At 35.6% G+C, this 15,592-nt stretch overlaps 1 protein-coding gene across 1 annotated transcript in view; it reads right to left on the bottom strand.

The window, feature by feature from the left end:
• Nucleotides 1-13,623, bottom strand: part of Sls (sallimus) — a 255,332-nt gene extending 241,709 nt beyond the window's left edge. Inside the window, exons 1-11 of the mRNA XM_072020425.1 lie at nucleotides 13,021-13,623; nucleotides 8,944-9,130; nucleotides 7,708-7,900; nucleotides 4,843-4,956; nucleotides 3,735-3,912; nucleotides 2,143-2,243; nucleotides 1,852-2,061; nucleotides 1,388-1,573; nucleotides 1,190-1,304; nucleotides 437-678; nucleotides 204-326 (exon numbers count right to left, since the gene is read on the bottom strand). Coding sequence (XP_071876526.1) covers nucleotides 204-326; nucleotides 437-678; nucleotides 1,190-1,304; nucleotides 1,388-1,573; nucleotides 1,852-2,061; nucleotides 2,143-2,243; nucleotides 3,735-3,912; nucleotides 4,843-4,956; nucleotides 7,708-7,900; nucleotides 8,944-9,128 — 1,647 coding nt within the window. The 5' untranslated portion in view covers nucleotides 9,129-9,130; nucleotides 13,021-13,623. The remainder of the gene's footprint in view (nucleotides 1-203; nucleotides 327-436; nucleotides 679-1,189; nucleotides 1,305-1,387; nucleotides 1,574-1,851; nucleotides 2,062-2,142; nucleotides 2,244-3,734; nucleotides 3,913-4,842; nucleotides 4,957-7,707; nucleotides 7,901-8,943; nucleotides 9,131-13,020) is intronic.
• Between the last annotated feature and the right edge of the window lie 1,969 nt (nucleotides 13,624-15,592).

Raw genomic sequence — 15,592 nt, 5'->3', positions numbered from 1 at the left:
TAACGAATTTATTGTACATTACCACTTAATGACAAAATCCGCAATCACTTAGTGTGCCAACCCAATACATATAAAATTATTTTATTCTGCATTTCTACTCTCTGCATTTGTAAACGTCCAACTTCTTGACTATTAGATCATTGTTACAATTTCTACGCGATAAAGGTGATTTGTCGAAGTATTTCATTTTATTTTCTACATACCTTAGCAGTTTCCTGAAACGATTGATGCTCTTCCTTTTGTGACTGTATTTCGATCGCGTTGCAACCGATTTCCATATGATTTTTTAACAGGACATCATATAGATCGTTCAACCATATTACAGCCTGAAAACTTTCACATATAAATAACGCATAGAAATTCTCGACTTAGAAATATTTCATCGAAATGAAATATTATTCAGTAAAATGTTATTCAAATAAAATTGTACAATCACCTGTTTAGCGTCGCTTTCGTACGTATATATTAAAGCGATCTGTTTTAGAGACAGTTTTTGGAACTCGACACTGTCATTGAAAATGTTTTTCCTAGCGTTCGTTGCATCCAAAATATCTCTGACATTCACTATGTCCTCGCCATAGTCAACGTGCACGTCTCGACCTAGCGCATCCTTCACAGGCATTGACAAAATGTCTGACAATTTTTCACCTTCCTTTACCAATTCGCGCTCTAAAGTTTCTACAATAAACGTAGGATCCTTTTCAGCGTAAATTGTAAGACTTAACGAGGAAGCGATAAAGACACTCAAACGAAGAAAAGAAACTTTCGAAACAAAAATAATTTTGTTATTAATTCGAAATTGATGCTACGGATAACAACAACAATTCTCTTCATTCCGATAGATTTTCGATGAAAAAATTTTCTAAAATAACAAGATCTCTAGCTAGTACTTTTTAAAATTCTTGGCAACGAGCGATGATTTAAGGCTTTTGTTTGGTATTATATTCGCAATTCCAACGTTTTCTACGAATGATTTGCATCGGATCCTTTCGAAAATCATCCGCTCCTCGATCATATTCTTAATTAATACACACTGTTACAGGTATCTCACGCATAACATACGTTTCTGTGACGATGAACCAATTTTCGTACGATATGTAGCTTAAATTTCTAAGCAAATGTTTAATTGCTGCCTCAGCTAACTACTCGATACTTTGGTATAGACATTTGCTAAATAAAAATTATTTACCTAAAATTGCTTGACTCTGTTCCAATTTTAGAAGATTCGCTGCAGCTTGAGAAAAGTCATGAGTTCTATTACCCATTACTAATTTGTCGAACACCTCGCTCGTTTTGTCAAAATACTGAAAAATAGTAGCATCGTAATGCTAACTAAAAGAAAAAATATTCATTTGAAAATTTCTTCTTCCTTGCTAACGATAAATACCTCAGAAACTAGTCTAAAAAATCTTTGAGAAGTGATTAACACGTTTCGTCGTCTCTCGAGTCTGTTTGCGAAGCTTCTACACACGAAGTCCATGAAATCTCTCTGAGATTTCAAGTCTTCCGATAAACGCGTGCTTGGTAAACTATCGATTTTGTGAAGCAATTCCGCGTAACGTCCGTAAGTTTCCTGAAATTCAAACAAATGCAAACTATCTTCTATACGAAATTTCCTTCGATATCATTTTACTCTCTTTGTTATTTTAAAGTATCAAAAAGTTTCAATCTTTATACGAGTAATTAACAAACAAATGCGTAAGTAACAAACTAATAATTAAATAGTTCATTGAAAGTTTTATTATGAAGAAATATTTATTCGATAATAAAATATTCTATCATTGCCGATTGTAAACATTTTGCACGAAAATGTATTGCTTTTTATGTTACGTAGTAATATTAATATGTTACCCTGCATTCTAATTCGAGTTCTTCGTGTCGTCTACGAAGTTCCTCCGAGGAGGAGACGTCGAATCCGACTTGACAACAAGAATTCAACATAGCATCCGCTGGTCCCAGGATCCAATCTGTAACACGCGACACGCCCTTCTCAAGGTCACCGATTACCCTGGCTGTGTCCAAATTTCTTTCCATTTCTGACCAGGAGTTTTCGATGTCCAGCTAAAAAAATATAAAACGTCACACTTGCAAACAACAGGAAATTTTAATTATCTTCCTTTTGTTTCGAAGAAGACACGATACCTGTTTCAATTCGATGGAATCGATAAGCTCGTAAATTTTTATCGAGGTGTCCAAAGTGTCCTTCGTAGATTCTCTGCTCATCGAACTGATTAAATTTCTACCTGAAATTATAAAAATACAGATAATCAACTGTTCTGTTCTTATAATATTATGTAATATCCATTTAACGCTAATTTCAATTTATCATTGTATAATCCTTTTAAACTCGACGTATCTGTGATTTGTCGGATTTCAAAGATTGTTCCAGGTTTACTGCGAAGAAGAACCGAAATATTCACGAAATATCCGAACAGAGTGCAACGTAACGCGTAAAAACACAACTAAAATTTAGAAAATCACAAATGTGTCATCCAATCATCGTGAAAGTTTTAATTATTTTGAACATAACAGAAAGACTCGATAAATCCTTCTTTCATATTGTGTCTATTCGTTCTATCAAAATATTTAAATTTTCTAGATTCGATTAAATTACAGATACTACGATTTCTTGACTAAAAAACGATTGCAGTCGGTTAACAACCAGCATAATACGGTATAAATAACAGTGTATCAATTTTTTTGAATTCCAAAGCCTTACGGGCAATCCCCGTAGGCTTAAAAAATGCGCATTTCTAAGAAGATTCCAATATTATAGCGGGATCTTGTACTAGAAGAGGGAAAGAAGAAGTAGAAATAAAAGTTACACGAGCGTTGCATTGTCAGCGTTTTTACACCCTCGCGCGTTCCCGCGAGCACGCGACTCTGCCGGCTTACTTCTAAAAAAACGTTCCTGCTCGACATCCGGTTAAGCCGGTTTTTCAATTTTTCCAACCAATCCGGCCATATCCGAGTGTCGATCCTCGTGTACAACCGGTTGCTTGATTGTACTACGGATCAGGAAATAGACATTCGAGCGATCGATAACGATGACACGAGAAAACGAGCCGACTGTGACAGATACGCAGTGAAAAACTCGAGATTTCTCTGTATATGGCGGAATGATGGTTTTATTAAAACTTTCGATTATTGGCTTATTCATTTTCTAATGGTACATTTTTTAATTCTAGTTTCTTCATTTTCTATGCGATCTTATTTCTTTCTCTTCTTTATCGTTACACAGCTTTTGATATTAAATTTTATATTGAATTTTGATTTTACGTTAGTCTTCTTTCGGGATATCCAAAGTTTATTTGCTGAAATGAGAATTTCAGAAAAAATTAAAGAAATATTAGCTTGTCCGAAATGTTTCTTTCGTTTTATATGGAAATAATAGACGACGCACGATGTTTTTTGTTTTATATTAGTTTATTAAATTACGCACGAATATAATAATAGAAATAGAACGAAATGGATCACACCTAATTCAGTGAAATAGTATAAAACAGAAATCGTTGTTCGTCTATTATCATCTTATGAAACGAAAAAGACTTTTTGGACAACCTAATGACAAGATCAACGATACCTCTTTTCAATTTTATATTCCTGCTAACACGAAATTAAAAAAATTCGTTGAAAAATTGAAATTGCGTTAATTGTTTGAATATATCTTTGCATCAAACGTATCAAAGTAATCGATGTTTCATTATATACACATAGATTAGTACGGTATTCACCTGACTGAAGAACATGTTGCGCCTGAGATGTTAAATCGTTGCTCATCCTCGAGTAGGATTCCAAATCATCATCCGATTCTGACATCCGAAATCCATCCAAAGTGATCATCAGTCTTTGGTGTAGGTCAGTCATTTTTGTAACAAGATCGGCTGCATCTTTAGTGTAGTCTTCCACTTTCTGTCACATTGAAATCAGTACAATTTATTGCCATAGAAATTCCGTATCCTTTTAAAAAAATGTATTAATCATCTGTTCATCGTTTTCGCCCATATATACTTTAGAATCAAAGAAGCATTCACAGCTCACTTTACTTAAAAAAAGAAAAATGAAAACTGGCACATACACAATTTTTACATAAAGCGCAAAACACGACGCTCTCCAATTATGCGAAAGCTATCACTTTACCGAACTCCCTAAAATTTCCGTTCATTCTCTTTACGTAACTTAATTCAACGCAGAAACAAACAAAAACATTCGACTCATTTCGTTTCTACAAGGAAGAGAAAATTTGCAAATGCATAATTTTATCTCAAGACCTAAACCTATCATTTTGGCAAATTCCTTTTCTCTTCTTTTTTTTTTTTTTTTTTTCTAAACACGCAACTATAAATTAGAATGCAACTTACCATTTAATAAAATTCGACCTTTTTAATAACTGTCAATATGAATCAATATGAATATTCTCAGTATGCTAAATTAGGTTGTCCGAAAATTATCTTTCTTTCTCAAACGTATTTTTTACAACAGTGCAACTTCACACAAACGTGAAACCAAGTCTGTGTAATGTCGCGACGTTTATCTCAACAGTAAAAAATAATATAAGACAAAGAACCTTGTGCGTCTATTGCTTCCTCATAAATCGAAAGAAACTTTTCGGACAACCTAATATATTCATATTCGATATCTTGCGATACTACGCTAATATTATCTTGTTAATATCTTACGGCAGCGCTAGCCAGACATTCGTATAAAATATATAAAGAAGTAAATGTACCATGAAATGGCTCTGACGAAGGTATCTCGCGTAGAAAGTTACGTTTCATCGTTTCGATTTAATACGGTTAATGCGGTTTATTTGAGCGCAAATTATAGACGAGAGACGATTACCACGCGTTTCTGGATCCAGTCCGCGTGGTCGTACGGCTTGTTGCCACCCAGTTCGTACGCCAGCTGGGCATAGTCAATGTGAAGTTGGAGCCTCGTCAGGGTGAGATACGTCGGCTGAAATAACAACGGGCAGAAAATTAATTTGCGACACGCGCCTTCCTACACCCACAATTAACTCGTTCTTACTGGGGCTCTTCACGCACAACGATTTTGACAAACACGCGTGGATATTTCACGCGATGACCGAGCGGGACGATCGTGGATCGAACGACCGGACTTCACATTTAAGGCCAGTGATTAAATAACAAGTAACATTTCGAGCAAAACTAGTTTGTCTGGTTTGGGCTAGTTGGGGGAAAAATTGTAAATTATAAAAACTTGGAGTAAAATTAGAAACATATTTCATTTTGCTGGACCATTACTATTATTATTATTAATACTACGATATTAGCCCTTCATTTTTTAAATAATTTACGGTATTGAATGTATAGCGTTTTCTGAACCCTGAATTTTCATGCAAATTCGTATTTTTTTATAGAGGTAATGGAAACTGTATACAGATTTTGTTTCACTCTATAAATATTGTAGGTAATTGTTTGCAAAGCGGACGATATTGTCCACTTCAATCACCTTGAAAAATATTGTCAAGATCAACGTTTTGAAAATTTTTTCGCGATACATATTACCGTTGCTAGGCTTTAATTTGCCAAATATTCGTAACAAACTTTAGTTCTTAACAGTTTACGTTACTGTTACGATTTAATTTGGTATACATAGACGTCTGTACTTTTGTACAACTCGATCGAGCTCATTTTTGATAATCATTCTCAACTCGCGCAAGAAAGAAAAATCAATCGTTTAGGTTTACCTTCCGAGATTCTTTGGCCGTAAGGAAACGAGTTAACGTACTAAATAACAGAACAGATACAATTCGTATTAAGCTTCATATTGTATTATTGCAATTCGACATTGGAAACGCTTCATCAGCGATGCTAAAAAGAGCGACTATTCGATTATCAAAATCTTACTGTCGCCGAAACGGAAACTTTTTGCAATATCTCAGAAAATAAAACCAAGCGACGGTAACACGTATAGGGAAAAGTTGTCCAGAATATTGACCTTGGCAATATTTTTCAAGTTTATTAAAATCGCCGAGGCCATCCGCTTTGTAAATAATTATCATATCGTACCGTGTACTTTGGACGTTTTGTACGCTTTTTCGTCCTTAAATTTGCCATAAAGTCATGAACGTTCTAATACTCTAATCTTACTACTAGGTATCTTTACCGTCACATATGTATTAGTTTGTCCGAAAAATTTCTTTCGTTTCACAAGGAAACAATAGATGCACAATATTTTTTGTTTCATATTATTTTGATCCATTACTTTTCTTATCCTACGATTTACATCGTATGATCCATTTTTCATTACGCGCAGTATATTAATACGTGTAATAAAATATAATATAAAAATGTGTCGCATCTATTGTTTCCTTCTAAAACGAAAGAAACTTTCCAGACAACCTCATATAAGAACATTCTGACTACCTGAGAGACGATGTCAAACAGAAATTTATGAAACAGAACGCGCCATCGTTGAAAAGTATCCGGATACTTGTTTGCTCTTAATAAAAGCCATCTTGATGGATTATAATTCATGACAAAATTACAGGCGTAATAGTTGTCATTATTTGTTATTACTGATTTTGTAGCTTTGCCTTTTCTTTGTACTGATCGCATTTATTTTAAGAGTAACTAAGATATTTTGATTGACAAATTGACAGCCGCGGTACGCAAGGCAGAATACAATTTTCTGTTAGAAAAGAAAAAAGCAAACTAAAAGTAAATACCGAAGAATATATTGTATGTATGTTTTAGGAAAAGTCAGAAACTAAAGCTATGTGATAACTGTTGAAAATGACAACGTGAGTTCGCGCTCGCCATCCATATGCAGATGCGCTAATTATAATAAATAGCAAGTAGAAGATGGTTCTAGATATAATCGATAGGTTTAAGATATTCTTTTGTTTTTACCCCTAGTCCATGTAAGAAAGTGCAATAAAATAAATTAATCAGCTTAGAACGGCGTGATGGATTTATCCGAAGAATAAACTAATGGCTATTGTGATCCAGCCTCTAAATACAGAAATAACAACAATAACGTTTAAATATGGTTAAATTTGTTTAGAAGTTCGGAAACGATCAATTTGGCCAGCGCTGGTAGGTTTAGTGTTAATAAAATTAGTCATTCGATTAGAAAATTGTAAATAACGGTAGTCAGTTTACCACGATTTCAATCTTTATGATTCTGATGGCTATGTGCGGTAGAATATCGTGGAGCAGAAAGTATAATCTTTATGGATCAACGTAACACAACAAACTGACGTTTGAGCGTTGTCCGGAACGTTATATTATATGAATGGGATACTATTAAGTTGTCCGAAAAGTGTCTTTCTTTTACAGACGCGTCTTTTACAACGACGCATCTTCGTACAAACATGAAGCCTAATCTGTCGAACGTTGTGATCTTCATTTTGATAGAACAACAATGAATCATACGTAATTCGATAAAATAAGATCTTGTGCACTATTTCCCTATAAAACGAAAGAAACTTTTTGGACGACCTAATAGATTCGTCGAATCGAGCGTTTAATCGCGATATTATTATCAGTAAGCAGTTTAATCGACGGTTTCAAATCATGGTCCATTCTATGCTTCTATTTCTGACGATTAATTTACTATCGATGAGCACACGTCGATCAAAGTTACGTGTTGCAAAATGATGAAACTATTTGTATCATTATGAAGAAACAGCATACACGAAATACTACGTAAAGTTAAAATCATGAATTGCAAGTTACCAACCTCTCCTTCTTTGTGCGACTTCGTACAGCTATCCACTCTCTTATCCCAGAAACCGTCTGGGCGCACTACTATCACAGAAGCTGCAGAAGCTCCCAGAAGTATGGTAGATAGCCTAATGCAAGACCTTGCCACACGCCATGCACCTCTTTGCGCGTCCACTATCAACACCAATCCATTTTTCTTCGTCTCCTCGCTAATCACGAAACATACGTCTCATAATATCTTCTGATCCTTTGCTTATTTTGTCTATGTATACATATCTCTAACAGTTGAGACTGCTAAACTAGAACCTCATTTATTCGAATGAAATTTCAGCTGTTGACCGAATCTACTTATTTGAAAGATGAATTAATAGATTAATATATATATATATATATTAAAGATGAATAATTTGAAGAATCTACTTATTATTACTTATCTACTTAATTCGTGGAATATGCAAAATTGTAAGTAATGGAAGAAATCGGGTTTGCCATTTATAGATTATATGGCAAACATATTCATGTAGGTTCTATGGACAGTGATTTTTATTAATATTCGAACACCATTGCGTTCGAGAGATTGTTATTGGACCGCTCGGGAAGTTCGTTCCGATTTTTAAGGAATTTGGTCGACGTAAAAATCTACCAAAATTTGAGAGGTTCTGGAAGGATGGAATATTCAAGCAGCGCGAAAGACGGAAAAATGTTGTGGAAGAAAATGGCATGTATATAATTCGATAAATGTATATCGAATAGAAATGTAAATCGGAACGAACTTTCCAAGCGACCAAACATTTTCTATTCTCGTCTGTAACGGTTTATAACTGCTATCGATATTGCACTACTTTTGTTGATATTAGAAACTTACTGTTGTTGGTAAAAACATACATTTTATTTGTTACAATGTACACAGTGTTTTGCACAATAAGCGCCAAACTACGTGGAGATGAAATTAAAAATCGCGAACAAATTCAGACAACGAGCGAGTCGAAAACCTATACATTTCAAATAAATAAAAATTATGTTTCTGCTAACTGCAGTGAATGTTTTAATATATTGAAAAGCAATTGGATAAGATTGCTATAAATAAATATATGAAATAAGAATCTCTGCATGGTGTTTGAATATTAACAAGTGTCCTTGTAAATCCAGTTTCCTTGTTTGTCCTTCGACAGGTTCGGATAAATGAAGTTCTATTGTGTCTCCAATAAACGTTCACTCTGAATATGCACAATATTTAAACGCTAATGATTACCTAAAAATTGACAAGAAATAGGCGATCAGCGTTTCCAACCTGGGCTTCGTGGTCGGTTGAAGTTCTGAGGGAACATTAACCACTATCAAAGGTCTTCCTTCGCGATCACGACCTCCTGGAATGTACGCGAGCTTCGATTCGAGGGCTTCTAAGATATCCACTGCTTGCAGACTCTTCGTGGGCATGGCTGAATATCAAATCCTAATTCATTGTTCGATTACAATTAGATTAACCTAAATTAACAAAACGATACTTCTGTTTGATACCACTGTTCGAACGTTATACAAGCCCATTCACAAATATTGAGACACATTCTGACTTTATGCAAAGCATAATAATTGTTCGAAATAATGGACAAGATAATATCAACGACTAATAAACCAGAATTTTGCGTTTGTGAAGGATAACAACCTAAAAACTTGTAGAAGCTGTTCGTAACAGTTACAAGAAGAAGGTGATGAGTAAGATGGTGGATTTTTATGCAAATTCATAATTTGGTGAAAGTAACTCGACAAATGAATCCGTCTGTTAAATAGTTAGTTTGATACCACTGTTCGAAGGTTATACAGGTCCATTCACAAATATTGAGATACATCCTGACTTTATGCAAAGCATGATAATCGCTCGAAATAACGGACGAGATAATATCAACGACTAATAAACCAGAATTTTGCGTTTATGAAGGATAACAACCTAAAAACTTGTAGAAGCTGTTCGTAACAGTTACAAGAAGAACTTGATGAGTAGGATGGTGGATTTTTATGCAAATTCATATTTTGACGAAAATAATTCGACAAATGAATCCGTCTGTTAAATAGTTAGTTTGATACCACTGTTCGAACGTTATACAGGTCCATTCACAAATATTGAGACACATTCTGACTTTATGCAAAGCATAATAATTGTTCGAAATAATGGACAAGATAATATCAACGACTAATAAACCAGAATTTTGCGTTTGTGAAGGATAACAACCTAAAAACTTGTAGAAGCTGTTCGTAACAGTTACAAGAAGAACGTGATGAGTAGGATGGTGGATTTTTATGCAAATTCATAATTTGGTGAAAGTAACTCGACAAATGAGTCCTATGGTGAAATTTGTTCCGCCTGTTAAATGGTTAGTTTGATACCACTGTTCGAACGTTACACAGGTCCATTCACAAATATTGAGACACATTCTGACTTTATGCAAAGCATAATAATTGTTCGAAATAATGGACAAGATAATATCAACGACGAATAAACCAGAATTTTGCGTTTGTGAAGGATAACAACCTAAAAACTTGTAGAAGCTGTTCGTAACAGTTACAAGAAGAACTTGATGAGTAGGATGGTGGGTTTTTATGCAAATTCATATTTTGACGAAAATAATTCGACAAATGAATCCGTTTGTTAAATAGTTAGTTTGATACCACTGTTCGAACATTATACAGGTCCATTCACAAATATTGAGATACATCCTGACTTTATGCAAAGCATAATAATTGTTCGAAATAATGGACAAGATAATATCAACGACTAATAAACCAGAATTTTGCGTTTGTGAAGGATAACAACCTAAAAACTTGTAGAAGCTGTTCGTAACAGTTACAAGAAGAACGTGATGAGTAGGATGGTGGATTTTTATGCAAATTCATATTTTGACGAAAATAATTCGACAAATGAATCCGTCTGTTAAATAGTTAGTTTGATACCACTGTTCGAACGTTATACAGGTCCATTCACAAATATTGAGATACATCCTGACTTTATGCAAAGCATAATAATTGTTCGAAATAATGGACAAGATAATATCAACGACTAATAAACCAGAATTTTGCGTTTGTGAAGGATAACAACCTAAAAACTTGTAGAAGCTGTTCGTAACAGATACAAGAAGAACTTGATGAGTAGGATGGTGGATTTTTATGCAAATTCATATTTTGACGAAAATAATTCGACAAATGAATCCGTTTGTTAAATAGTTAGTTTGATACCACTGTTCGAACATTATACAGGTCCATTCACAAATATTGAGATACATCCTGACTTTATGCAAAGCATAATAATTGTTCGAAATAATGGACAAGATAATATCAACGACGAATAAACCAGAATTTTGCGTTTGTGAAGGATAACAACCTAAAAATTTGTAGAAGCTGTTCGTAACAGTTGAAGAAGAGCGTGATGAGTAAGATTGTGGATTTTTATGCAAATTCATAATTTGGTGAAAGTAACTCGACAAATGAGTCCTATAGTGAAGTTTGTACCGTCTGTTAAATAGTTAGTTTGATACCACTGTTCGAACGTTATACAGGTCCATTCACAAATATTGAGAAACATCCTGACTTTATGCAAAGCATGATAATCGCTCGAAATAATGGACAAGATAATATCAACGACTAATAAACCAGAATTTTGCGTTTATGAAGGATAACAACCTAAAAACTTGTAGAAGCTGTTCGTAACAGTTGAAGAAGAGCGTGATGAGTAAGATTGTGGATTTTTATGCAAATTCATAATTTGGTGAAAGTAACTCGACAAATGAGTGTTAACTAACTATAACAGGTACTATATTTCGAACACTTTTCAATTTATCATAAACGCACGAGAATCCGCAGTCCATCGACGAGTTACGAATTAACTGTCGCGCCTGACAGTCCTCTAAACCTTGTTGAAATCATGTTAAACGAATTAAACAAGAAACCCAGAGAAGTTTATCTGAATGAAAATCTAAAATTAAATAATAAGAAACACGGTAGTCATAATACATATTTATGAGCCGAGATGTGCATGAAGAGAGAGTTTCCAGACATAGAAACGATCGACTGCGTCTCATAATCTATGGAAAGTGGAGCGTCGTATAGCACGTAACCGGTGTAACGCAAGACGGATCAAGCGGGTGAACGATCGATGTCACGAACAACCGTGCCGAACGATCGACGGAATCGTGTTACTCGCGGTCGGGCTCGTTGACTGTGTAAAAAAAAAAAAAAAAAAAAAGAAGAAGACAATCTCGTGGTTTACATACCGCGGTACATTCACCGAGACGTAAGCGTGGTTTTATCTCGCGTGGAGTTTTGTTTTCTCGCGGGATTAATAGAGCGTTCCGAGCGAATCGTCTCGTGCAATTTGCATACAGAAAGAAACATAGACTACAGTGAAAGTTGTACGTTCCAGACGTTTTATGTCGCGCCTTCCCTCCAAAACCTTGACCAACAAATTAAGATGTACGTTCGAGTTAACCGACCAAATGTTCGTGAGAAGAATGTTCGATTAAAAGTTTGCAAGTAAAGACTTGTTTCGACTAAATTTATTAAATCAGTATGTTTAGTAAATTATGCGTCATAAAGTTTCTGTGAATAGAAGCGTAACTGTTTGCACGAGTAAATGCATTAAACAACAGCTTATCGACGCGAAACAATGAAGGTCTATCTCGGAGCGATTTCAAAACCGGTCACGAGCCACCTTACGAAACCACGATCACAATCTTCGGTATCTACTCTTTGATAAATACGAATTCGAGTCTTTCGCTTGCCTATTTAACATACGCGAAATATTCTGTAAGCTTTTTTACAAAATTAATTTTCTCCCTCGAAGAATGATCTCGTATAAAAATTCCCAACATTTCAGTTCTTTCGTTCCTACCTGCTGCTTGTACGTTTTTAATATACGAAAACTTGTATAACTGTATTTTTAATTTTCAACCAAAATCTTCAACAGAATTCTCTCATTAAATTCATTTTTTTCTTCGACGAAATAAATCATATGGAAAGTCAAAACATTTGTACGAACAAACTTTTGTACGTTTGCTCCATGCAATATCTTCTACGAACCATATTTTTACTCTAATTAAAATCTCTATCGGAGTTCTGTCACGAAACTCGCTTCCTCCCTAACCGAATATCCTACACGAGAAATCCACGAATTTCAACTTTTTAATTTCCTGTACGACTACCATGCAACAAACATTCCACCAATACGTTTCAACTGCAATTCAAATTCTCGTTAAGATCGTTTCACAAAACTCGCTCGCTTTCCCGACCAAATACCCCGGTAAAAGAATCCAAAAATGTCAAATTCTCCGTTTCCACTTACCTCTTGCATCGATCACGCACGAAGCATTCTACAACCACGTTAAAACTTCAATTAAAACTCGTAGGAAATTTCTTTCAAAAGACTCACTTCCTTGCCAAAAAGTCCAAAGATCTTAAATTCCTCTTCGCGCACAAGTATTCTCACCATCGCAAAAAAGCAACAACTACCCTTGTTTCAAACTTTCGCGCAACATGCCCAAACCCAGCTTCTCAGCTCGTCGTTTCCCGTTACAAAATCGTGTCATTTCCATACGGGCCGAAAAATGTGTCGCTCTTTAGAATCGTCTTCGACTCACAGAATCGACGCATAGTCGTGACTATAGCGCGTTAACGGTAAGCACGAGCCAGCAAAGGCGTTAGCAGCTGTTGCACGAGTCCTCGTGTTCCAGCTGCAGGTGCACGTGGTTGGAAACGGTCGTCCCCCGGGCGGAATCGGAGGCGGAAATGCGTAGAGCGTAATGCGGTCGATTCGCGGCGAAAAGAAAAACTGTCGCGCGCTTTCGCGTGCACACACGTGTAGTCACGTGTCCATGTAAAAAGCCGCACTCGCGATAGATAAGAGAGACGCAGAGAGCGGAGCTGCAGCTGCGACGGAGGCTGCAGGGAAACCGAAAGCCATCTCGCTGCTCCATTCAGGTACAACGGTACTCTGGCACCGATTAACCGTCTTCCCCTTCTCCTTTCTCTTCCTCGTGTTCTTCCGTCTCCTTTTCCCGCCTTCGCGACCTCTTTCTCCGAGAAGTCGCGTCCTCTTTTGTATTCCCGCGTGAACGTGCCGCGAAAATGCCGGCCGTAGCTGAAAAAATGGCCAATGCCTGGCAAATTCTGCGTACGAGGACGAGAGCGGATTTTTAATTAGGCGAGCCATCTGATAGGACGGGACAGAAGTTAGGGTGCTTGCGATGGAGAATATGTTAGGACGAGGACGGAGTTGTTTTGGTCTGACTTGGCGAAGGTTGATCGGAAATTTTCTTCTTTCGACTGGATGTAAAGACGGTCTCGTTTTGCTTTGTTTCGCTCGGTTTGACAGAGATCGATATCGAGAGCGAGTCTTCCTTCGACCGAGCACCGACGTAATTTCTGCCTTTGTTCGGTGAATCTGGAATTTTGTTCTTCTGACTCGGTACAAAGGCGATCTTTGGCTTGATTTGACGGAAGTTGACATTGACATTTCTTCTTTTGATCGAGTACGAAGATAATGTTTGACTCGGTTTGATGGAAGTTGATGTCGAGTTTTGTCCCTCTGACTAAATAACTTTTGGTAATTTTTAGGAATGTTTGGTTCGACTTGGTGAACATCGACGTTGAGTTTTGTTTTTTTGGCTAGATACGAAAGCGGTTTTTGATTTACTTTCGTCTTTTAATTCTTTTTAGTTGTATTTCCTGTTAGTTTCCAAGTATTACATAACGAGGTATTTATGCTAAAAAGTTGGAGAAAACTAATCTCGTGTATAAATTAAAAATCATTTAATGCAGAATAGGCAGATGGGACAACAGTAAATAAAAATTTTACACATAGAGTGAAGTTGTTAAAATCGACTTTTTAATCAGTTCTCGTGGATGTAGATGCTCAATTATGCGTTGTTATTTCTCACAGACTTGCTTTTGTTAATAACAAGAATTTCTTAAAAAGTTTCTTCTGCTTACCTCCTTTCTTTCTTTTTTTTTTTTTTTTTTTTTTTTGAAACCGCAAGAATTCGCAGAAGGTATATTTCCAAAAAGACAGAAATCGCAAACAATGAAGTCACCGACGCGACGTTCAAGCTACAATATGTTTCTCGTGGCCCTGGCGAAAAATATTTCTTTACAGCATGATTTATAGGTGCGATTGACCTCTTCTGCTAAAGTCACGCACGCTGGTAAAATATTTCAACCCGGGGCACAATCGTGAATGGCTCAGGACCTATTGTGTACTTGGTGAAACTTACCTGAGAACAAAGCCATACAACGTTTAACATTATTACTAATTACCTATCATTACAAATATTCAACACGCTAATTAATTACAGAAATAAATATTTTTATTCACGTCAATAATTATCTTACAAAAATGCTATAAAAATGCAATACTATTTTTATTATTTGAAAAATAAATCTTAAGCCTTTATAAATTAAAAGATAACAATAAATAATGTAAGAGATCTTTTAACGACCACTGAAAGAAATCAGGATCGTCTTCTTTTTTATGTCATCATCGTTGACCAGTACAAGATGTCAAATGGTCTCACTTCGAGGTATACAAAATGACTACGAAGGACGATGGAGTCGTGTTCCCGTGTTCAGCGCGAAACCTCAAATTCTTTCGTCATTCGTGTAAATTGATACTTAACTATGTGGTAACACACTGAAAACACAATATATTTTACATATATAAACCTTGATCTTCTCCCTTCTTTCTATTCTCTCGATTTTCCATTTACTAAAACTTTTCTCCTCTTTCTGAAGATCCATTATATATTCAATTTTTATAACATTTTCACGTGTAATTGTATTTAAAAATATTGTTCAAAATTAATTACAAATCTACCTTATGTGGTCTAAAGCCTTTCATAAAGAGAATAATTACAATTTTG

This window comes from Bombus fervidus, chromosome 2 (genome assembly GCF_041682495.2).
Source record: "Bombus fervidus isolate BK054 chromosome 2, iyBomFerv1, whole genome shotgun sequence".
Taxonomy (NCBI): Eukaryota; Metazoa; Arthropoda; class Insecta; order Hymenoptera; family Apidae; genus Bombus; species Bombus fervidus.
The sequence above is the reverse complement of the archived record's forward strand: the minus strand, read 5'-3'. Positions and strand labels throughout refer to the sequence as shown.